At 45.4% G+C, this 23396-nt stretch overlaps 1 protein-coding gene across 1 annotated transcript in view; it reads right to left on the reverse strand.

The window, feature by feature from the left end:
- Positions 1–23396, reverse strand: part of LOC128430807 (FERM, ARHGEF and pleckstrin domain-containing protein 1) — a 42464-nt gene that overhangs the window by 13354 nt on the left and 5714 nt on the right. Inside the window, exons 2-12 of the mRNA XM_053416870.1 lie at positions 9491–9595; positions 8352–8394; positions 7983–8061; positions 5398–5495; positions 4222–4336; positions 2851–2998; positions 1982–2077; positions 1664–1830; positions 1513–1581; positions 1317–1392; positions 1031–1232 (exon numbers count right to left, since the gene is read on the reverse strand). Of these exons, the coding sequence (XP_053272845.1) occupies positions 1031–1232; positions 1317–1392; positions 1513–1581; positions 1664–1830; positions 1982–2077; positions 2851–2998; positions 4222–4336; positions 5398–5495; positions 7983–8061; positions 8352–8394; positions 9491–9595 (1198 nt within the window). The remainder of the gene's footprint in view (positions 1–1030; positions 1233–1316; positions 1393–1512; positions 1582–1663; positions 1831–1981; positions 2078–2850; positions 2999–4221; positions 4337–5397; positions 5496–7982; positions 8062–8351; positions 8395–9490; positions 9596–23396) is intronic.

Genomic DNA, 23396 nt, shown 5'->3' on the forward strand with positions numbered 1-23396 from the left:
ACTGGCTGGTTTAGATTTTTGTGGTTGTTTGTCGGGGGGTTTCCTTGGCGGCCAAACAACCGCTGCGCCGTGCTGGTTCGCGCCTGACCCGGCACCGCGAGGTTACTCGTGTGGTTGCCGTTCGTTAGGATCATCCTACGCTCCGTCGGGGCAGAGCAGGGGGCCTGGACGTGCAGCCCGGGGCGGGGAGGGTCCCGGTGGTGAGTGGGAGTAGACGTCAGCTGGCTAAGAATGAACGGATCAGTATCGGAGCGATTTCTCACGTTGTTGTTGCTATAGTGTTTGGACAAATGTAGCGGCGTGCGGTTTGAGGTTATCGGGGAGTAGCTGCCGTAGTGGTTCGGTGGGTGGGACGACGGCGGGACAGGGGGGGCTTCCATGGGAACCGTGCCGGGTTGTTTACTGAAAAGATGGCCAGCGTCGTCCCATCGAGTACCTGAGCGCGGCTGACCGCTGTGACCGTTTGTCATCTCGGCGTGACTGAGCGAGTTGGTGCGCTGGTGGAAGCTGCTGATCACCGGGCTGGAGCACTGACTGCGAGTGCCAGACCCTAAAGGTCGACCTAACCCTCGCTTGTCTCGACCCTGAAAGATCTCATCCAACAAGGTGCTGTGCAGCGGAGGACGGCCGTGGAACGAACCCCCATTGGACAAAATGTCCTCCTCGGTTTGCCCATGACTCAGATTTAGCTTGTTAGACACAGGGGACTGATCTACATGAATTCTGTTACCCAGCATACCCTGCTGCTGCTGCTGCTGCTGCTGCTGCTGCTGCTGCATCAGCCCCTGGTGATTGGTGTGGTAGAACCCATTCACAACCCCAAACAAACTCGCAGCTTGCCCCTCATTACGACCGCTACCACCGCGCTTATTATTATACACCGCAGGCTCATCCTCATTGCTGTCATTTGCATTGCTGTGGCCCCTGGGGGCCCTGGTGTTCTTTGTCACATCACATTCACTGTCTATGTCGCTGCAGTCTATGTAAGGGATAGAGGAGCTGCTGCCTTTGTTAGTCCTGCAGGATGGACCTGGGTTGAGGAGGTGCTGGTCCGGCGCTGATCCCGTGCTGCTGTGGTTCCGTCTGGACTGAATCGGCTCCGAGCCAGGAGCTACCGGTATATCTTGGAAACCGTTGGAGGAGGACACAACCGGCGGCGGCTCCTCTGAACCGTTCGTCTCAGCTCGATGGCTCAACCTGGCTGAGTCCGGCTGGTCTGCTAACATGGCACTCTGCAAAGAAGAAAAGATTATAAGATAATTGGAGAAAACTTTCCAAGGTAAATAAAGGTTAAAGGCGTATTGAAGTGTGCGTACCTCTTTTGGCACTTGTAATCTGAAGGACGAAGACAGAGGGGACATACCGCTGTGGGACAGAACCTTACTGTGCTTCCTGAAAACAGCAGATGAGGAAGATGAGGTAAAACCATCAGCAAACTGCTACAACAATAAACTGCGAGGTGATGGATGCTGGGTAGGGAGGACCTGTCTCTAATGAATGGGGCAGCTTCACCTTTCAAATGGAACTTTCTTGAGCTCTGAGTCTTTCACGTAGTCGATGACCTGCTTCTGAGTTCGACCACTGCAGGGACAAAGCGGCTGATGAGAAACAAATTACAGACAAAGGCAAACAAAGAGCAGTCACATCTCCAGCCTCCCCTGACCTGAAGCGGAATGAGGACCCTCTGGTGAAGAGGATGGGCTTGGGTTTGGCCTTGGGCTCCTCGAAGAGCCGGAAGAAGGCGTGATACTCGACGCTGATCTTCCAGAAGATCTTGCAGCAGTCCCTGCTGGCCATGGCGAACTCCAGCGTGTCGTGGTGCGCGTTCTGCTGCAGGACGCACAGGCAGACGTGAGCATGGGAGCGAGAGAGGACAGAGGTCTAGATGACCACGTGATAATAGAAGTAAAGAAAAGAAGGACGAGAGAAGAAGGGGGGAGCCAGAAAATTGAAGGACTGTAAGAAGGTCATATAGACTTACAGCGGGGTCGGCTCGCAGCTTAATCAGGAACCTCTTGCGTTTGAAGCTCAGCTTGCGAATCTTGGACCAGTTGAAGGCGTTGATCTTGGTGTAGCCCTAAAATGAAGGAGAGGATATTATGAGAAGGTGGTTAATATTCACCATCTGTTATCTTACAGGAAAAAGAAGATAAAAGGACTTCAAATGCAAAAATCCCCTTTTCTTCCGTATGGATTTTTTGATTTACCCCTAAAACACACAGTTTCAGCTTGACTCAATAAAAAAAACTCGGTATAACAATAAAATATTCTCAGTGCCACTCTCCATTCCTCGGCCCTGCTAAGCTGGGTGTAGTCTTGCCACAAAACCTCAAGGGTAAATTAACTAATAAAACTAAAGATCCAAACACTCTGTTAAAAGAACGAGTGCAGACTGTTTAACATAATTCGGGTCAGAGTGGTTAGAAGAGGGTGGATCTTCTCTTTGGGTCCAAACGTATTGGAGGAAGTCTTTGAAACAAGGGCTGGCCACCAGGACACACTGACTGCAACTTCTACACTCTGCTGTTGGCTGGGTCCTTAGGAAAACATCATAGATACTGCTAAATAATATATCTCCCTTTTTTTGGGAAGAAACTATTTGAGGAATTGACGTCAAGCTGAGATTTACAGCCGTCTGCTTGTCCCCGGGACAACTTCAAACTATTTCAGGATTTCAGGCAGGATTTTTTTTAACCAGAATTTGGTGCCACAAGAGAATTCTACAAGTAAAACCATTCAAACTCAAATGTTCTAGTGGATTTTTTGGGCATGGCAACTGAAACACATTTCTCTGTAAGTTGCTTTATAAATATGTTCTATACTTGATACTCGGCTAAGTATCTGTTGTACCTGGAAGACCAGCACCCCGGTGTGTGCCACCGACAGGCTGAGCTTCGATCCCTCTCGGTCCTTGGCTGGGTGCAGACGAACGCCGTACATTTCCAGCCGCCGGGCGATTTCCAGCAGCTGGTAGTCCGATTCCGCAGGAGTCTGCCCGCTAAGGAGGAGAGCGATCCATCAGTTCAGTAATTATCCATCAAATCAATCAGTATCCTATGTGACTCTTTCTAAAGACTTCATAGTTTCTTCTTCTTCTTCATCTGTTGACATGAAGATTAAGTTCCACGTGCTTAACTCTCTCAGAGCACTGGGGACTGTCGCTGCCATGATTTGACAGCTCATCAATATCCTTCACCACATGGCCATGTGTCATTGTTTCAATCTGCCAGATTTGAGAGGGGAACCAGTCCAAGTTTCAGTTCCAGCTGGTTACTGGTAGAAAGTCTTGAAATACACCACAGGATCAGATGTCAGTGCCCGGAAAGAAATCTGCCACAATACAAGTCAAAAAAAAAATCGGAAAATAGCTTCCTGTTTCCTGTATAAGCTGCTGAATTGGCCACTTCCTTCCTGCGTCGTCAGGGGGGTGCTGAGGGACTTGAGGAGGGAAGGGGAAGGAGAGAGGGAGCCCAGAGAGACGAGGGGAAAGGGTGTGCGCCGTGAAGAGTGTGACCGTGACAGAAAATAATCAACAAGTCTGAGATTATCTGTAGTTGAGGACGGGCTGAAGGGGAATTTATATTTCGAGAAAACAGGGAAAATACATCTGTCTGTGTGTGTGTGTGTGTGTGTGTGTGTCCCAAGGGCACAGAGGCAGGGCCAAGTACTTTGTTTGTAGATAGCCACCTCTGCGGGGGAGAGATTAAAGTGCGTGTGTGTGTGTGTGTGTGTCCACATGAGTGTTGGCGTGTGTGAGCAGTTGTGGTTTAGGAGATAAAGATCTCAGCAGGAGAGAGAGGTATAGGTTGGCTGTAATTGTTTAATGTGTGCGTGTGTGTGTGAAAAACAACGTCTCCTGACAGCTTCAATCTCAACGACACCAGGAAACCCCAGTCAGACTAAAGCTCAGCTAAGTATTGTTTTCTAAGAAGGGATAATCTTGACCTGCTATTTCAGGTAAACACCGCTGCTCTTGTAACTGTTCAAATGACCTCAATTCTTATTTAATTCCTGCTATTAAAGCTGTGCGGAACACGTGTACCATTGTTGGACACTTTGCCTTATATTTAGAACATTAGTAAACAAAAAATAGATACTATGTCTATAATCAAATCACCATAATCTTCTTTTAAAAGACATTTTATGGACAAGAGCAGCTCTCATGACTGTACACACACAGCAGCTTTGGCTCTTCTCTGAACTGTGCATGCAACAACTCACACATGCTTGCGGTGGCAGTCGGTGACCTTGTCTCTGATGGCGTCCTGGTCGGGCAGGTACTTATTGTGGAGGAGGTGCTGCCAGCTCTGGGTCTCGTCGAAGTCTCCGATCTCCGCTGATGGAGGAGAAGAAAGGGGGGGGGGGGGGGGTGGAAGTCGGTAGACGGGTGAGTATTCAATATTTATTTGGAGTGAGAAAGAGGAGAGGAGAAACGAAGGTGAGAGAGGAAGTGCGTGGCTACAGGAAGAACAGATAGAGATCATGTAATCATGTTTTATGATTTATTATCATTATCTGTTCCGCTCGTTTTAATCTTGTATATACTCCATCTCCATCTAATCCACTGTAGATGCAGTGTGCCGATGCGAGCCTCCATCTGTTTAATAACAACCACTCGCGCTGTACCACCCGCAGGTGCACACACACACACGCATGCCAGCACTGACGGTTACCACGGCAACCCAGTGATATCCTTCAAGCATGGCGTGCCGCAGCGAGCACCATAACCCATAAATTCTATCTCCTCCACTGACTGAATAACAACGTTCGCCGGAAGGTGAACACAGATAGAAACGGCTCCCACACAGTGTTGACTTCTTTCACACATCACGATTAATGATACTAGTTTTCCATGTAGGGGAATATTAATAATTGATGTTACGGATAAGGACTGAGGAATAAAGACAGAGAGGGAGGAGGGCGACGTTTCGATCGCGGTACCATGCTGGTAAAGCATCTGTCCTGCTGGAGCGAGCCGAGACCCTCTTCTCATTAGTGTCATCGTAACTGTTAGACCCAGTGAGAGGCAGCTTTGTGTTGATATGATGCTCTTTTTATTTATCCAGTACACGCATGGGGAGAACTGCTTGAATATCCCTATAACTGAATATTTGCCGTGATATTTTAGTATTAGCGAATTTTACATTAAAGGGACGATTTCCACATAATATTTAGAACCTGATGCACGAAAGGAAGTAGTGATGCATCCTCAGGTGGAAGCCTTGACTGCATTTGTTCCAGTGTGATAATTTTAAATATACTTTGTAAATAAACGTCTACTTGACTCGATTCTTCATTTTATCTTGTCTAACTGTATTAAAATAATGATGCGACATGGTGCTCGTTGTGAAAAACATGTCAAACTGCCAAAGCGACCCCTGCGTGTGCTGCACTTACACTGAATGATGTGGGAGACCATGAGGGCGGCGCTGGTGTCGTTGCAGATGAGGCGACCGCAGGCGAGGTCGCGCTTGATCTGCAGGGCGAACAGATACCTGGAGAAAAGAGAAACGGAGGTAGAGAGGACAAAGAGGAGAGAGTGAGAGGAAAGGGGAAGTAGAAAGGGAAAAGGCACAGACAGACAGGTCAATGCACACTCTCAACAGCTTACATTGTTGTAGGGAATTCCACTACACACACACACACACACACACACACACACACACACACACACACACACACACACACACACACACACACACACACACACACACACACACACACACACACACACACACACACACACACACACACACCTGATTTATTGCATCTCCTTGCGACAAACTGTTCCCTAATTGGGAAAATGCTCCTTTTCTGTTAATAATTACAAAGTCTGCTTCTTATTGCTTGATCTGGAGCTCATGAGCAGAGTCACGCACTGCACGTCCATGTATGTGCTGCCAGGTCATGACGCCGCACTTGCCGAGAAACAGCAGAGGCAGCATCATAAAGCAGAGAGAGCAGTGTGTAGGTGGTGGGACGACAGCTTCGCTCAAAACCTATTGATAATAAAAACTATGACTCAACACACACAAGCCCACGTAAAGTGTCAATCATTGTTCTAACGCATACTGAGTTCTCAGTGTGTTACTCTGAGGGTTTGCTGCACATCTTTAGGAAAAAAACTGAAGAGAAAAATAAACATCTTTTAAGAAAATGGAAAAAAATAACCGGAGCCAATTCGACATTTCTCCCACATGAGCGCTCTAAAACCTCGAGCTCGACGGCGCCCCCCCAGAGGCTCACATTCACAGTGCATCCATGAGCGTATGATCAATGGACCATTTTATGAAATATCCACTTCAACCTTTCTATAACTGTGTCATTAGCTCAATGATAGAGTTAACAAGGCTTCGGTGAGAGTCTCTATCGTTTTATTTCCGCCCTGGGAGGAAGAACAGCAGGGGCTTTTATTGTGTAGGGACGGCAGGCCAATTTAGAGTGAAACGTCTTTTGTGGAGAATGCAACTACAGCGACAACATACAGTATAACAACATTAAACCGGAACTTACAGTGACTGGCCAGTGTTGTGTCACAGTTAGAGTATCTGTGGCTCAGGAGATCACTGGTTCAATCCCCATAAAGACCAGAGAAGGACTTTATAAATGCAGCCCATTTACCAGGGTCCCATTTTAATACAAAGCCAATGACAGGCTGATGTATCCCCAAACAAATCTTTCCTCCATCTGCCTGTTTCCATGTTTGGTCTGCATGTTGTCACACTGACAGCAGATTAACACAGTGACAGCAGAACAAAGAGAGTGGGCCAGCTTCCTGTTTAATAAAAGGAGTCAGCTGGCACACCACAGATGAGAGGCAGCATTTCACAGTATTCTGTTGTTAATTTTAAGTTTTAATACTAGGAACAGTGGTTCGATGCTACAGTAATTCGAGCTGCTTCCATCTCAGACATGAGCTGGTGTATCTGCAGTTAATGTAGATTTAAAGAAGTCATACTATCCTGCATACAGCCAGAGGAGGACTTGAGGTCACCTGCAGCTCTTCATCTCAAATATTACAAACTGTGATTTAAATTAGAAATTTATCCTCAAATCAACTCCTGAAGAACAAATGTGAAAGCAACTGGAACAAGAAATAACCACTCCTGTCAGTTTCTTGTCCATATCACCCATTTCCTTCCCAACAAAGTCAGCTGACAAAAACACATGAAATCGACGCTCTGACACAGTGAAGCTGATATTACACAAGTAAACTACACACAGTAACACTGGATTACGTGCTGTGAATCCTGTGTGTGTGTGTGTGTGAGGGAAAGGCGAAGATGTGACTCAAGGATTACAACGAATTTTCCCCTCTCAGACCAGAGCTAACACTTCCTGCTTTCCTCTTGAGTCGAGTAAATCCAGCTGGGCATGTCGAGGCAAGCGCTGCACCGTGGGAAGATGAGGAATCAGTCGGTATCGGCGTTGTGTTGCTGAAAGCCCGAGTTTAGTTAGACGGACGCAAATGGCGCAGTTGACTCTTTTGAAAAAAAGGGTAAAACAAGATGGTCCTTGATATTTTACCCACAAAAGATGGAATGTGAACATTTTTCCTACATAATCTAATCTTTGGATGCTTCTCCAGTTTCTGCCGGCGTTCTTACATTAGTTTAAAATGAGAATATGTCTCCCAGAGTAAAAAGCTTCAATCCTTTGCAGTAAGACCGCCTGTTCAGCATGCTTTCAGCTATTTTTGAACAACACATGTTTTTATGAGCCTGGTTCCAAGACGACAGACTTAAATGTCTTGTTTGGGTCCAGAAAAGGGAAGAATAACCTTGCTAGATGTTGTGGTATGCGGATATAAACGTGTTGTAAATGTTAAGAGGCAACTACAAATACAAAACAAAATCCAAACATGTTGTAGGAGGGGAAAAGATACAGCTATAAACTGTATATGGTGTTTAAAAATCCCCCTGGAGGGCGGGCAAAACCCTCCTCTTCAGAAAGGTGTGGTTTTCTGCAACGTGGAGACCTACCGAGTCAGCTCCTCCATGAGCTGTGTGTGGTCAGGAGGGAAGAACTTCACCACGAAACGGAGGATGGTGTTTTTAGGCCCTGAGGGAGGGAAATAACGGGATATGGGTGAGAACCGAGGGGCGGGAGGAGGGTAAGTACAGATTCAGAAGAAGAGGCAGACCAAACATTCTCCTGTTATCCTACCCAGTGTCTGATTCATGAAGATTTGAGTCTCTGTGTATGCAGCATTAACTAAATAACTGTCAAACTTCAAGGGCCAAGATCTAACTTCTCATTTTCTAACACTTGTCATTTGGGAAGATGTGTCACGAACTTTAAATGTCATAATTACACTCGTGGTCATTTCTGAGCATCTGTGAGCTACTTACGTCTGATCTGTTTCAGCGTCGGCTTCAGCAGGTCCAGCCACACCTGTGGAGGACAGAGGCCGACTTTACCATCACAATAGTGTCTCGTGACATTCTCTCACTACAATGCGGCGGAAGAAGGTTTATTTAAATAAGTCATTCAGTAGCTAAATAAAACTCTGGAGCTAGTGGATTTGAATGGTTTCCTCAGGAGACTGTTGGGCCCGGGCGGTGTTATGCGCTCTCCATATGAATAAAATAAACAGAAACTTTGAAACAAATAATCGATATCTTACATTGGGCTTTCTATACATTTTAAAACACACTGTTACACACAATTAATGCAACAGCAGCTCCTTATGATCCATAATGGAAGAGTCATAGTATCAATATTGTCAGAACATGAACATGATGCTCCTTGTAATGGCTCTTATATTTTCATTCTGGGTTATTTATTACACCTATAAAATTCCCCACTAGCTAACATAAAGAAGATGAACATGAACACATCGCAGGGTGTGCTGACAATGTCCTCATTATTTCTTCAGTATTGCATCCTTTGTGGTCCACTTCAAAACCGCCTCCAGCCCCAGACACAGAAATGCACAGTGGGTACTTGTAATCGAGCATATTGAAGCGTTTGTATGTGCATATTGATACATGAATGGGGCAGGCTATGAATGTTGTCCTCCAGCTATGGGTTCCTTTATTAGGCAGAGACGACAACAAACTGCAGACGCGGCCCCAGGCGTCTCCCACCAGCTGCTTCTTTCATGAAACGCATAGAAAGACCAGGTGAAAGCTGCGACGCCATAAATCCCCAGAGGGGACTCTCCCCTGCAGAGTCCCTGTGTGGCGCACTGAGCTCCTCCATTACATTACGTGGGCCTAATCACAACCTTCGCGTGAAGCAGAGTGTGCGCCCATGTCATTTAGGCTAAAGTTAACTTGTGGGAAAGGGAGAAGGAAACGTTGCCGAGATCCTCTCGACCACACGGAGGAGAGAAAATCCTCTGCCTGTGCTGTGCAAACATCTTGGATCCTAAATGTAAATCGGTGCTTTTAAATGCGTCTTTGGAATATTATTGGAATAGGCTCCTTTCACAATTACAGCACTAAAAAGAGTAAAAGACAGAAGAAAATGTATTCAGCAAAAATACCGTCATCTTGCGCTGGTCCTGGTACTCCAGTCCGAAGTAGTCCCCCTCCGTCAGGTTGAGGTGGACACAAGCCAGGTCGAACAGCACTTTGCCAGGAGAACGTTGCTGGAGGAGAAGAAGAGAGGTGGAGAAAGACCAATTTAAATTAATATGAAAGTGGAGGATAGAGGGAGTAATGCAGACGCCACATTGTCACACAGCATCTCGTCAGTGGGAGAGCTGATAGTGGAGTATTTTTGAACTGACTTAACCCAATAAGTTTCCTCAGTGAAAGGAGACGTGTATATAAATGAATGAAAAATCCTGATGCCATGTTTTTTTAATTCTACTGATCTTTGACCCCAGAAACAATCACAATGCCCCAGGAAAGAGCAAACGTGTGCATCAGGTATCATCTGTGTTCTGTTAAAGGACATCGCTCTGCCCAGTGCTGGTATGTTAGCATGTAAACCGTGGTTCTTTCTGGAGTCGTTCAGCGGCGACAGGCATGACGACTAAATGTGGGACCAAACGAGACCCAGACATGGAAGCGAACCCAAAATTAGCACAGAGCTATTTTCTCCGAGGCGGTTCGAGTGTAACAGTGCCACCCTGTAAGTGTGCGGAGCTTCTGAGGGGATACACCGTGCTATTACATTCAGCGAGTCTGATGAGGCTCCAGTGGAGGTCTGTTATGTGTAGCTGTTAAGACACGCATTCCTGCTGCTGACAGGCACACACAGGCAAAAACACAGATCTGAGATCGTCATCAGCAACAAACAAAACCTATACAGTCTAAATGTAGGAAGGGTGGGGGATGATGTTGTGACTGGGGCATTTTAAATTGGTTTTATTGTGTCACGAACATTAAAATAAAGAAGACATATCTTCTTTTAGATCTGTTATGGGCCTGTTGCTGCCTAGAAAGCCATAAATAACACTGACTTTAGTAAGACACCAAACGCTATCAGGCTGCCAAATTTCTGAAGCAACTTTGGACATCTGAATTCTCACAAACAGCTCCTCCGGAAAATGTCAGGATAATGTCTAGACTGTCCGAACGCAACTCAACTTTGCAAACGCCATGCACCTCATTTCAAAAGTTATTTGCCACGATAATCCATGACATTTTTGATATTTTTGTATTTAAGAACAATCTCCTGAGTTTCTCCCATTGAATACTAATAAAAAGACAGAATAAGTTCAAACTGCCAGAGTGTCAGGATATAAAAAGGATTTGGATGTAGAAGCTGCACAATAGAGGCCACAGGCAGGAGGGAGTGGTGAGCAGGAAAAAAAAATGAGGAGGAGAGGGATCAGAGCAGCGCAGGGCTCGGTGTGAGCCAAGTCTGTCACCATCTGGCTACCGTGTGTGTGTGTGTGTGTGTCCATCTGTTTCTGTGTGGTTAAGACTGTCTGTAGGGACACACCCACATACTGTACTTGACCGCCCACACACATGCACACTTTCAAGCTACCCAGGCCTCTAGAAACAACCGATATCGGACTGTTTCACGTCAGTTCGTCTGCAAACACACGCGACCTGGCTGAGTGACAGCTGAGTGACAGCTGAGTGATGTCCAAGCGTGCATGTGATGACAGAGACGACTCGGAGCGTGACTGGCAGATGCCACAAAGCTCGAGGATCTCTGGAGTTTGGACGAGATCCAGATCTATGGGCCGTGATCTGGTTTAACTGAGGTTAAGAGGGGAGAGGAGGAGGTGGGAGAAAAGAGTCTGAGTTTAACGCAGATTAAAATGCAGGGAAGGAGACAGAATGTTTTTTTTTTTAAGACAGAATAAGAAATCTCTCTCTCTATCTCTCTTCTTTCTTTAACTGACAGAATAATTAGATAAATTGTGCTTTAAATTGGACATTTATCTTCAGAGAAAGAACACATGTTAAAGCCATTCTTTTTATCACACATTGATTTTTGTGTTTACGTACCAAGCGCATTTTTGAGTCGAGAAAGAAGGAGAATGACATTAAAGCCCCAAAAAATGAGAAGGAAAAGAAATCTGAGTGTTTTGGAAACAGCTCGTCTTGCACAAAAGGCCGCGGCTGAATTCCAAGTGTGTTTTAGGAAAAAGCAATTTCCTTCAATATCATCGACTCCTTCTCCGGTAAAGAGAGCGGGCCTGTGTGAATGCATTAGGGAGATATCCCCTATCACACTTAAGTTATGTAAGACGGTGGAATGCAGAGGGGAATGTCCCTGAAGGAACAGGGGTGAAATCTTGAAATATCAAAACCAGTTACAATAACAGAGGGTCCTCCATCACTTGAGGTGTCACTGTACAGGTGATATATATCTTCTTACAGACGTGTGCCACATTCTTTGTTTCGTGTAAGATGCTCAGGTCTGGAGCAAATGAGCAAATTATGTTGTTGATATTGTTTAATGAAAAGAAAACAACGACCTGTGGTACCAGTCCAAATCTAAACTGGGAGGATACCCGAGTGGAAAAAGAAAACGTTTTAATGAAGAAGGGAGGAAAGCAGTGTCCCAGTCCTGGCCAAAACCATAAGGGGTAGCAGATTCAGCTCTTTTCAGGGGCTGAGGCAAACCTCTGAAAACAACGGTGGCTGATCTGGATCCTGTACAGGGAGGTTTATAAAATTCTAAATCATATTTAAATTTTACTCTTGCATTTACATCTGCTGTGCTGTAATTTTACAGGCTATGTTAGTCCAATGGTTTGATTCACTTTCTCTAGAAAGAAAATGACTTTAAGGAGAACCGAGTGTTTACAAACTGGTAATAGGCACAGAGGCAGACTGAAAATACCGCCGGTGGCTAAGGAGGTTCTTTCAGGAGGAAGTAGTTTCCTGTTGTCTGAGATAACATTTCAGTTATAGGCACCATCGTCAGCCACGGCCAAAGGCAGGGGAGGATGCCATCCTTAGACTTCTGCCACATTTCCATAGAGGATATGATACAAACTGTCAGATGACCAAAAAGCTGCCAGTTGTTTCAGTTCACGATTTCTTCTCTCTCCCAGTCTGACACCAGAGTTAACAGATACAGTACAACAAGCAGTGGTGCTCCCCGAAATGAAAGTGGCACACAAAATGAAACAGCCCGGGCCTGTTCTCGTGATCTGCTCCGGACTTGGCAGCAGTGGAAATGGACACTCGGTCGAGGTTAAACATGATATCCATATATATAGGTTTTGTTTCTAATAAAAATTATGGAATAAAAATAGGCTTGGCGTCACACTTGCTGGTGCAGGGATGTCGGGAAAGTGATAATGACAAAGCACCACAGGGAAATCTCCCCAGTGAGGTTTACATTTTAAAAAGTTTGAGCGTCTAAAAATAAGTGCTGTGTGCGAGCTTCGAGATCTTTCAGCTGAACAGAGCAGACGAGGCCCAGTCCGGGGTCTTTTCAGTTCAAATCACAATCGCCTCATTCAGCGGCTTCCATCAATGAGCCTTTCTTAGTCGGCCAAAACACAGACGGATATAGTGTCTTATCTAGATGTGGAATGAGGCTTTGGGAATTTCATATGCATACAGTGAAGCGTTCGTCGGCGTGTGTACTCGCATGCAGACGCAGAATAAAAGAGCCTGAAAAAGAATTTCCAGCTCCAGACAGTAAGAGCAACCTGCAAAGGGCAAGGTCGCATCCATAAAGGCAGGGTCCAGTTTCACACAGCTGTCCTGTTGGGCCTTACACCAAACACAGCTCTTATATATATATGTTTTAAAGATAATTAGAGGGCTAGCAGGTCTAGCAGGGAGCCTTAATGACCGACTGTCCGCCAGTGAACTGTGCCGGAGTCTGGCTTCAAGATCTAACACAATAGGAGGACGAGAGGGGACTTCTAGAAGACGTGGGAGAAGGAACATTGAATCCATTTGAAACCATTCAAATCAAATGTGCTTGCTTGTGACAAAGCTAATGAGGAAAACACTTCATGCTGTTATTGATGGGACGGTACAGAGCAGAAAAGTGACTGCTCATTTTTCCAGCTAGTGAGTCAGAACAGAAAACAAATAAATAAATAAATAAATAAATAAAGCATGAGGCCCTTTTTGCTGCAGCAGCTGAATCAACTGCTTCCTCTTCCTGTTTACTTTTCATAACATGACTCATGCCCTCAGATTACAGCGGTGGCCCCAGAACCAAACCTGTGTCCAGAGGCTGTGTGTGTCACAGCAATAAAATAAAAAATATCCAACATAGTCGGCTGGAAATTTGATTGTGTTGGATCCCGCAGGTAGAGAAAGCCAAAATCTATCCAACAGCTCAGAAGATAAGTGATGAATCTGTATGTTCTGCTTTTAACTCCCTCAGTTTGTTTTTTTTACTTTGGATCATCCCCTGTGTCACTCCATCCCCTGTCTGGTGTCCAGACTCCATTTCGGCTCTTTGCCTATCAGGGGCACTTGCCAGTAATCCGTCAGCGAGTCTGTTTACTCATCAGAGTGCGCCTCTGCTAAGCCCACCCCCAATCACTGTTACACAGCAAAGCCGTCGGCCAGCAAAAACACACACACACACATACACACACATAGAATCAAGCAAACACACTTCCTCCAGGCATCCGCGTCCAGCTTGTTCTGACCCCGGAGGCCTGCAGCTGAGAAAACCTCCATATATTTCCCTTCACTTCTCTTTATTCTTTTTTTCTTCTTACGGCTTTCCTGTGGCTCCCTTTATGTCGGAGATGAACAGTTAATGAAAATGCATAAATTACAGTAATAAACCTCTCGGGCAAGTCGGCCGTTGATAAAGTGGTCCCTTTGTGAGACCGCACAAGCTGTATCTCACACTCATACTCGATGTCAGTTTTTACATTTACCATCCAAAAGTCTACGTGGATATATTTGACCTATTCATTATATTGTTTATCTTCCAGTATTTCCTTTGCTCTCTCGCTCTCTCTCCTCTGATCCCGTCTTCCCCTGCCAACCCACGGCCAAGTAAAACATTCTCACCATCTGTGGCAGTGAGGTTTTACAGAGAAAGCCCAGAGCGCCACTGATGCAAATGACCTATGAAATCCCCCCCCAAAAATGACCAGACATTTTTTTAAGATTTTCTTATAAAATATTACTAAATAAGGCCACTGGGCTGATCCGAACAACTGCAGACTCCAATCAAGGCTTATCATACTCTTGGCAGAAATGTGTTTTTCAGAATAACTCATTACTCCACACATGCATGAAACAAAAGAAAGCGTCTTGAAGGGAATTGGCATGAAGTAAAAAGGGTGTTTGAAGGGTACTTCTCCTCTGTAACGCTGGTCTGGTCTGCGGCACTCGGACTTATGTCAACAGGGATAGAAACCAGATGGGTGAGACTGACGATAAGAACTCTCCACGGGGGGGGTGACAGGAGTAAATAAATAAAAAAGTAAAGAACACCTCAGAGCTGTTGAGTTTCTTCCCTCGGCCTCCTGCTAGGAATTCCAGCATGGGGTCTTTGCAGCTCAGCTCAGGAAATCCATCAATTAGTCAAAACTCAAGACTTAAAACAACTATCAGATATATGTGATAAAAGAAATAACAAAGTTGGATACATGGAAAGTTGAGGACAAAGAGATATGGATACTTGTTTATTTTCTCTGGTGAAACTGATCATAGAAATATGAGGAGAGCATGCTGTGTCCTGTTGCTAAACTTCAGGCCAATGGGACAAAAATCAACAGAGAGGACGCAGCTTGAGTTGGGGTGACGTGCGATCGGAAGATGCAGTTTTTTTCTTCTACCTCTGTGTCAGTATGCAACGCCGGCATTTTGTCCAATCTCCTCACAAGCAGCCTGGATTACAAAATGAGGCAGATCGGGGGGTTGTTCCCTGAGGCGATGTTTTACAGGACAAAGCACAGTGTAGTCGATGGAATCTGCTTTAGTAGTGTCATGTTAAGAGTCACTGCATTGGTGCGAGATCTTCAGCTTTGGAATTAAGGGAGCTGCTTAATGACAAACGACAAGGATCCCCCAACCCCCATGGCACTGGTAAACCCGGCTGCCGCTCCACTAATGTCACAGAGAAGAAATGCCAGTGAGTTTTCCCCATAGCGTGTTAGCATTGGCTAATGCATCTTCCTGAATGATGAATATATAGAGTGGTACAGCTTTGGTGCAGCTGCATCCACCAATTGGTGAAATATTTGGGATGCACTTTTGATATGGTTTTTAAATTATATTTCTTGAATTGTTCCACTTTGGGGCATTTATTGAAAAGATTCAGTATCATCCTGGTATGAAGTTAAAGAATGCCACTGGCCTGGACACTACAATTTCCCCTCAAGAAAAAAAAAAAGAAGAGAGAAACACGAAATACCACTAAGCAGTGGGACAGCTGGGCAAGGCCTCCTCCCTCCTCGACTGCCCACCAATCACATTCTCTCTATAAGATTAGGTTAAATGGCTTAACCCAGTGGCCGGTTCCTCCATGCTGCCAGAAGGGAAAGGATTCAGGGTTCACGCAAACCACACACACACACACACACATATGCCTAACTGGACTGGTGAATACACAGCAGGTTGGCAGAACACCTGCTATAGCGTTTTGCAGTGACAGCGAAGGTGCGGTGGGAAATCAAACTGGCAACACCCCTGATGCAGGATGATGAAAATGCCTACAGGCTGCGATGAAGACCACAGTGTGTCTCACTTTGCAAGTGTATATGTGTGTGTGTGTGTCTGCATGTTACGGCTGAGTGCACAGTTGAGGCAGACAATTAAATTGAGCAGCAGAGGGGAATACATGCACAGTGTTGTACCATTAAAAAAAGCAATTAGTGTCTAGGGTAGGATGGTGGCGGGGACGTTTGTACTACGCCTCGTGAAATAATGAGGACTGTAAATTTCACAGCACACAACTGCTTTGTCCCCTGAAGCATCTGGCGCTCCAGCGAGAGAGACGGGCCGATAAAATGCAAACGGTCGACCAAATGCTGCAGGCTTTTATCTTAAGTGTCTGACAGTATGTCACTGTGAGGGGCTCCACTTCTCCTTCTCTGCATCCCACGTCAGTCAAACCTCAACCTGCAGACGTGATGTCCCTATTTCCATGTCCACTGCTAATCCATGGATCTTCACCGTTAACCCGAGTGCACAAGCCTTTAAAATGTGCTGATTTGCCCAAATGTAAACAAGCATGGTACAGATAGTCTCCTCTAGAATCTCTTAAACACGCCCACACTCCAAGAAAATAATGGAAAATCACACACTATAGGATATTATTACGACTAGTGGTCCAGAAGCAGGGCCGGACCACCTCACACATCTCTCGTGTGACCGCATGGGGAGGCAGATGGATAGTGGCGTGGCGCAACAACTTGCTCTAATGTTAGTAAACAAATGTAGACGGCGAAACGATGTCGTCAACACCGGTTATCTGATTTTTCGCTAGCTGGCATTAGCCTCAGAATGTTATCCGATGCACATTCGGCTGCTCTGGGCTCTTGGTCTCGCTCACTGGCTGTGGCGTGATCATCCTGGTATCAAATCGTAAAATATCTAACCTGTTTGATAAATATCAGGAACGGCCCTGATGATTCTGTGGGCATTTCAGGAGGTTTAAAGAATGGCTCTGAATCACACTACCAGATAATCTGGGCCGAACATCGCCAAACACAAAGATTCCAGACCAGATTTCTCAGATTCCTGTAGTCTGAGCCTTATACTTTATTGTCCAAAATCTCCCATAGATGTTTAACAGGGTTGAGATCTGGTGAAGGCAAAGGTCACAGTGTAACTCACATCAATTTCAATCTGGTGGAACCTTTGAGTAAACCCTCGTGACCTTTGGGTGGGAGCAGCAACATCCTGTGACTCCTTTAATTCCTCACGTCTGCAGATTAAAACTGACGCACTAATGTTTGACATGCAGATAAAGACGAGCTTAAATCAGTATTAATGGTGTAGATACCTAAGCCTGGATTGTGTTGCTGTTGGTGTTGATGAAACAGATGATTTACAGTGGAAAAACTAAGCCTTCATTGAACATGTTTGTTTGAGCCTTAAAGAGGACACACAGATGATTTACAAGTTATTAACAACACGTATTTGTGCCATAGCCCAAAAAACTTCAGTGCATTTCAAAGTGGAAATTATAGTGGTATTAAAGCATGTCCATCAGCACTCACACAAACAAACACACTGGGCCATAAACATTCAACTGGAAATGAATCAGTCAATCAGCTTCAATCAACTTCAAATGAAATGCTCCCAAAAACCAATGTGCTTAAAAAAGAAAATTCAATCACAGCCAAAGTCAGAAGAGTGTTGATAGCGATTCATCAGGGAGCACAGTGCTGGAAACTCCCAGTCTGAGATGTAAAGGAACAGTCTCGGAAAAAGTGGATTATGATGGGGTTGTCTTTTAAGCGTTGCGAGTATGATGAGATCTAAGCATGACAAAATCGTTTGACGGAAAGAGAAAGAGAGAGAGAGGCATGGAGTCTGAGGCTGATAATACAAATTAGGAGAGGAAAGAACAGGAAGGTTGAGAAAGGGTAAAAACTTTTTCACATTTGAGCCCGCATTCCTCCGCTAGTTTCTCGGAGAAACACGCAGCAGGGGAGATGCCATAGAATTCCACTGAGGCTTCTGGAAAACATCCAGACGGAGGCGAGGAGGGAGCGAGGAAGGAGATTAAGAAACACTCCACCTATTGAAAGAAGACCGAGCGCTGTGTGCTCCCACAGACTCACTCAAGCAATGTCCAAATGCTGAGGAGAGAAGTTACACAGCTCGGTCCAGAGCTGCGTCAGAGACTGAATGAGGGCGCTCAGTGGTCTTTTATATCTAAATCTAATAGGGCGCCTTGGTGTTTCATCTGGTAGCTAAAATCCTCGTTCCCTCTTGTGCAGTTCTTTTCTGGTTCCCATACCAACGACGATGGACTCCCATGTTTGAGGAATCTCTTAATTCCAAATCAACATGCAACCTTAAGGGTAAAAAACAAATAAAACTAGAAGGGCACTCAGGGAATGCATACCTCCGCCAAGGCCCAACAGTCCCCTTATTAAACTACACTTAAATCCACTAGATTTGTATTTGGATCTGCACCAAATTGCTCAAACTCATAGATTTCAGTACCTGATACAAATCCCGATTACAGACCAACATTTAAAAGGGTTCTTCCCTGACCCATACACCAAGTTTTATTGTAATCCGTCCAGTAGTTTTCGTGTAATCCTGCTAACTTCGAAAACATAAATTCTTTGACATCAAAAATGGCCGCCACATTTGCCTGCATTGCTCTCATTTGATTCCCGAATAAACAATGTGTTCCTGGGGAGAAGCCATGCTCCCCCGCCTCTCCCTCAGCTGTGACTTTATCACCTATACCGAGGGAAAACCCTGACACGAGCTAAATACTCTCCGGCATCATCGAGGGGAGATTTACGGCTGCAGCTACAGCTGGAACGAGGAGCCCGCAAAACATCTGTCGAGCTCACGCCAAGAGAAATCAGAGTAAAAGGTTCATTTTATGTTACTTTGTACAAACTTGGCTCCACCTTAAATGCCCAGCTCTGACAAATTGAGCTTCGGTTTCCAGGTAGAGGAGGCCAAACAATCAAAAAGCCTCATTATACAGCAAATTTGATCTGATTTGGATAAACAGCACTGCGGCCTGAAGCCCCGTACTGAGTCCAACAGCAACACGTGTCATTAAATACACCGTACAGCTTCTGTTTGTCAACCTCAGCCAAATCATTTGTTAAATGCAGAGCTGGATAACCGCCAGTGTGTCTGGTGGTGTCGATAAAACCCACCAGCCAGCAGACGAGGTTGATTTTACATTGTGTTTGATACGACAACGCTGAGGTTTTACCACACGGTGACAGGGAAGGTGAGATATTATTACTGTAGTGCCACAGCCCCAATCGAACACAGGAAACAATCAATATCCCACTTGTGAGAATATAATGACAAGGGAAATTTGCAAAAGCAATAGTGAGAGTTTCACCACAATCACAGCCCCAGCTCCAAACCCAGACTCGTAATCCACAAAATAAATCGACTAAATTGTTAGGGGTGGTTTTTGTGTAGAGGAGGTACAGCAATTACCCTGAATGGGGCCCAGCTCTTCCACTATTGGCCTCCTCACTGGGGACCTCATTCACAGCAGTCACACAAAAATCCCTTCTACAGCCAAGCAGCGCGGACAGTGTTTGCTCATTCACCGGCTTCTGTGGGAGTCGGATGCGTGTCTGTATGCATCTTTCTCTCCCTCCCGAGCCCCGCAATCCCTCTTTCTCTCTAATGCGGCGAGTGAAACACTTCTCTTTTTCCTCAGTGGGGCCCACTTTGTTTCTTTCCCACCCCCAGCTAGCTCCCTTTCAGAAACAACCCCTCGGGGAATCGGCCTCCTTCGGAAATAGTCTTCCCCTTACTGGGTAATAATCTCCCTGTCTTGTCCCCTCATTCCCTCCTTCCTAGCTCAGAGGCAGCTCCGTCTGCGGCCGGTCTTTGAACTCGGCACGTCTAAATGCTTCCACGTGGCTCCATGTGCACACACCCACCCTAAAAGCCAGGTTACAATAGGCATGCTTCTACTGAAACCATGCAACACCAGAGTGTGACACAGCATGGGGAGAGGACTGACAACCAAAAATCCAATTCTCACTTCTTTAAAATTTGTTTTCCTTTTTACTTTAACAGTAAGAAATTGCTCTTTTCCTTTGCTCCGCGGGCAGGTCAAAGTTTGGGGTCAACTTCATAGAGCTAAATAATAACAAGTAGCTGAGAGGAAACTCAGTCCACAGTTAGAACTCCCTCTCTGAGGTCTCTGACCACAGGAATGAGACAGTGGATGCCAATGATTACATAATACAGCACTGAGCCTCCGTCTGCAGGCATGCTGCTTCCACATGTTCCTCAAACCGGCGGTCGGGACACCACAGACAGTCCGAGAACATTTCTAATTCAGATATTTTGACATTTGTGTACGATTGGCTCGTTGCTGTGAGCCTCTTAGTCCCCATGGCTACACTGGTCAAAACTTTGCATCCATGCACTGCGCAGTTTGTGGTGATTCCAGAGGCCGATTTAATTCGAGCAAATCAATCGTTGTCTTCATGGAGACGTAGAGGAAAACAGGCTGTCCACTGAACAGACAACCGCTGGCAGATTAAATCTGCATGGAGCTGGCAGGCTAACAGACGCTAACCCCCTGAAAACAGCATGATGATCAGAAATTGTATATAAAGATGGATGACATGTCACCACTTCCTCCAACTATCCAGAAGTTAAGCCAAAATATCTTGGATACAAACAACGCAATTTTCCCCATTTAGAGCCAGAGTCTGTGCAGTAGCAGAAGTTCCGTTTTTATAGCATCAAACAAATATTAAAACATTTCAACATGCATCAGTGTGACAAGAACTATCAATTATTCTCTGTGTTCGTGTCCCATCCACTAACATGGAGGAGGCAGGAGTAACCTAGCTTGTGTTAGCACAGTGCTAAAGGGAGGACGGTGCATCACCCGAGTATTTAAATGATTTAAAAAAAAACAAAAATGCATCATTTATTCATGCTCGGCTATAAGAGAGAGAGTGGGGGAGGGATATTGCATCTGCAGATCTAATAAAATATGTATTTTAATAGGACTATCTTTAACTCGTCTTAAAAGTCTATCTTAGCATGCACGCATTGGAGATATATTCTGGCACATGGAGCTATAAACCTTGAAATCCATGTAACGTGGATTTATGTGGCCCTCGTGAGTTCATAACATAAACAGTATCAATATATGTAATGGTGTGTTACAGCACTGGAGCAGGGACTGGGAGGGAGAGGTGGGTTAACACACAGAGCAGCTCCCTGTGGATGATGATGAATGAGGCCTGACAAACGCCACTGTTAGTACAGTTCGTGTTCCAGGAGGAGAGGAGAGGAGAGGAGAGGAGAGGAAGAGAGCAGAGGTTTTCAAGTTCCTATATTGGAGCATTCCAGAGAAAACAGAAGTCACTGTAAACCATCGCTTAAAAAGCAATATTAAACAAAACCAATCAATCAGTAAATTTCTCTAATTAAAAATGAATCACCAGTTCTCCCCCGTCCCCCACTGAACATAAATACCTCCCAGGAGAGGAGAGGAGATGAGGATTGGAGAGGAGAGGAGGAGGAAGAGAGGGGAGGAAAGAAGAAGACGAGAAGAGGAGAAAGAGAGAGAAAAAGGAAAGGAGACAGAGAAGGGGAAGATCACAAACCCAGAATTTCAGCCTCACCCTGAAATAACATCGTTACACTGTCTTTAACCATCACCTCTACCCACACATCCAAATCATGACAGTTTATAGCTGTCAGTACTGTCAGTACTCCTGCCAACTCTAGACAACCGACGGACACATGATCATACTTCGGCTCCGAGCTTCTAAAGCCCATTTTCTTGATCTAGTATCATTCTTTACTTCTCCTTCCGTCTCCTTTCCCTCTCTCTCTCTCTCTCTCTCTCTCTTGTGTAAGAGAGCAGCTCTGGAGACGAGAGGGGAAATAATTCAATCTCAGCTTCGGGCTAAAATTCTTCAGAGGAGCAAATACAAACATCCCCAACTTTCATTTGAGCCCTTGAGCTGACTGGTGAAAGTTTAAAAACAACTTTATGAGTCAGTCTGTACCAAATTGGGACTGTCTGGTTCTGTGCGCACTAATTCACTAATGGGAAGGCTGCACTAAAACTAATTTCTCCAGCTCTTGTCGGGGCCAAACAGCCGAGGTCTCTGTGGCGGAGGCACAACAATGAGGCAGTCATACCTCTGCTGTGGAGGAGGGATGAGACGCTGTTTAACCCACATGAGCGTTTCTAACAGAGCAGAATGATCTGGCTGTAAAACATTGAAATGCTAAATTGCAACTTCAGGCTGAAGCTGCTTTCGGACACGCAAGTCTGGATATTTTCCAGAAATTCTCCGGAGGGCCTGCATGAGAACGGAAATGTCCAGGTCAGTTGAACTTTTCCTACCAGCCCCCTCACTAAAAAATGTCTGAGTGAGCTCACGTGAGAACAGATCAGGACAAGATGACATGTCCATGTCCTTAACATGTGACAGCCACAAAACTGGAAGATGTCATTGAAATTCTAGAGCTTTTGGCGATAAGGACTAGCAATAAGTAAAAAAACACAAGATTCCCACAGCGAGTCCTGCCTGTCCCTTGCCTGAATGTTCATCCTGTTGTTTGGAACCTGTCTGATCCAGACAATTTTCTGCCGTCCTAATTTTCAGGACATTTCCCAGAGTTCAGCTATTAAAAAAGCCAAATTCAAATGTTGATCTTGAAGAAATTTGAAAGTAAATGGGTCTTTGTCGGAATCCACTGCTCCTTTTGACAAAGGTGCAACCGACTCACTATCTTCCTTTCTCAGCCCTTTCATATCGGCTCCTTCCACGTGTATCATTTACTCCAGAGGCAGCCGGCAGCACAAAGGCCCATCCATTTGAAATGTCAACTGCTTTGCATCGTACCTCAGTGAGTGAATGTGTGTGTGTGTGTGTGTGTGTGTGTGTGTGTGTGCATAATTGTGGCAGGGGACTTGTAGCTCATCTATCACAGGCCTTGGGGGACTGCTAGTCCATCAAATGATGTCGTCTGTAAAGCGCTTCCATCATGCTAATCCTCGTAACCCTCCCCCCCTGTGGTCCTGAATCGCTCCCTAGCTCACTTTTAGACAAAAACACACACAAAAGGTCAGGAGCCATGCAGATCATAAAGCCACAATCCAATCATGAAGCAAAAAACCCTCTCAGTGATCTTACTGCACATCTCACACACAGACACACGCCTCTCTCACACACACCCCTTTCCACTCTGTCCTTCCCCGGACGTCCACTGAGAAAGTCAATCTTGACGTGGATATACTGGAAGGTCTTGCGGGGATTAAGGTCAACATGCTCGACAAGACGTGAGAAAAGTAATAACCAATCAGACTCCACAGATTGAAAGATAGATGGGATA

This window comes from Pleuronectes platessa, chromosome 24, assembly GCF_947347685.1.
Source record: "Pleuronectes platessa chromosome 24, fPlePla1.1, whole genome shotgun sequence".
In the NCBI taxonomy this organism is placed as follows: Eukaryota; Metazoa; Chordata; class Actinopteri; order Pleuronectiformes; family Pleuronectidae; genus Pleuronectes; species Pleuronectes platessa.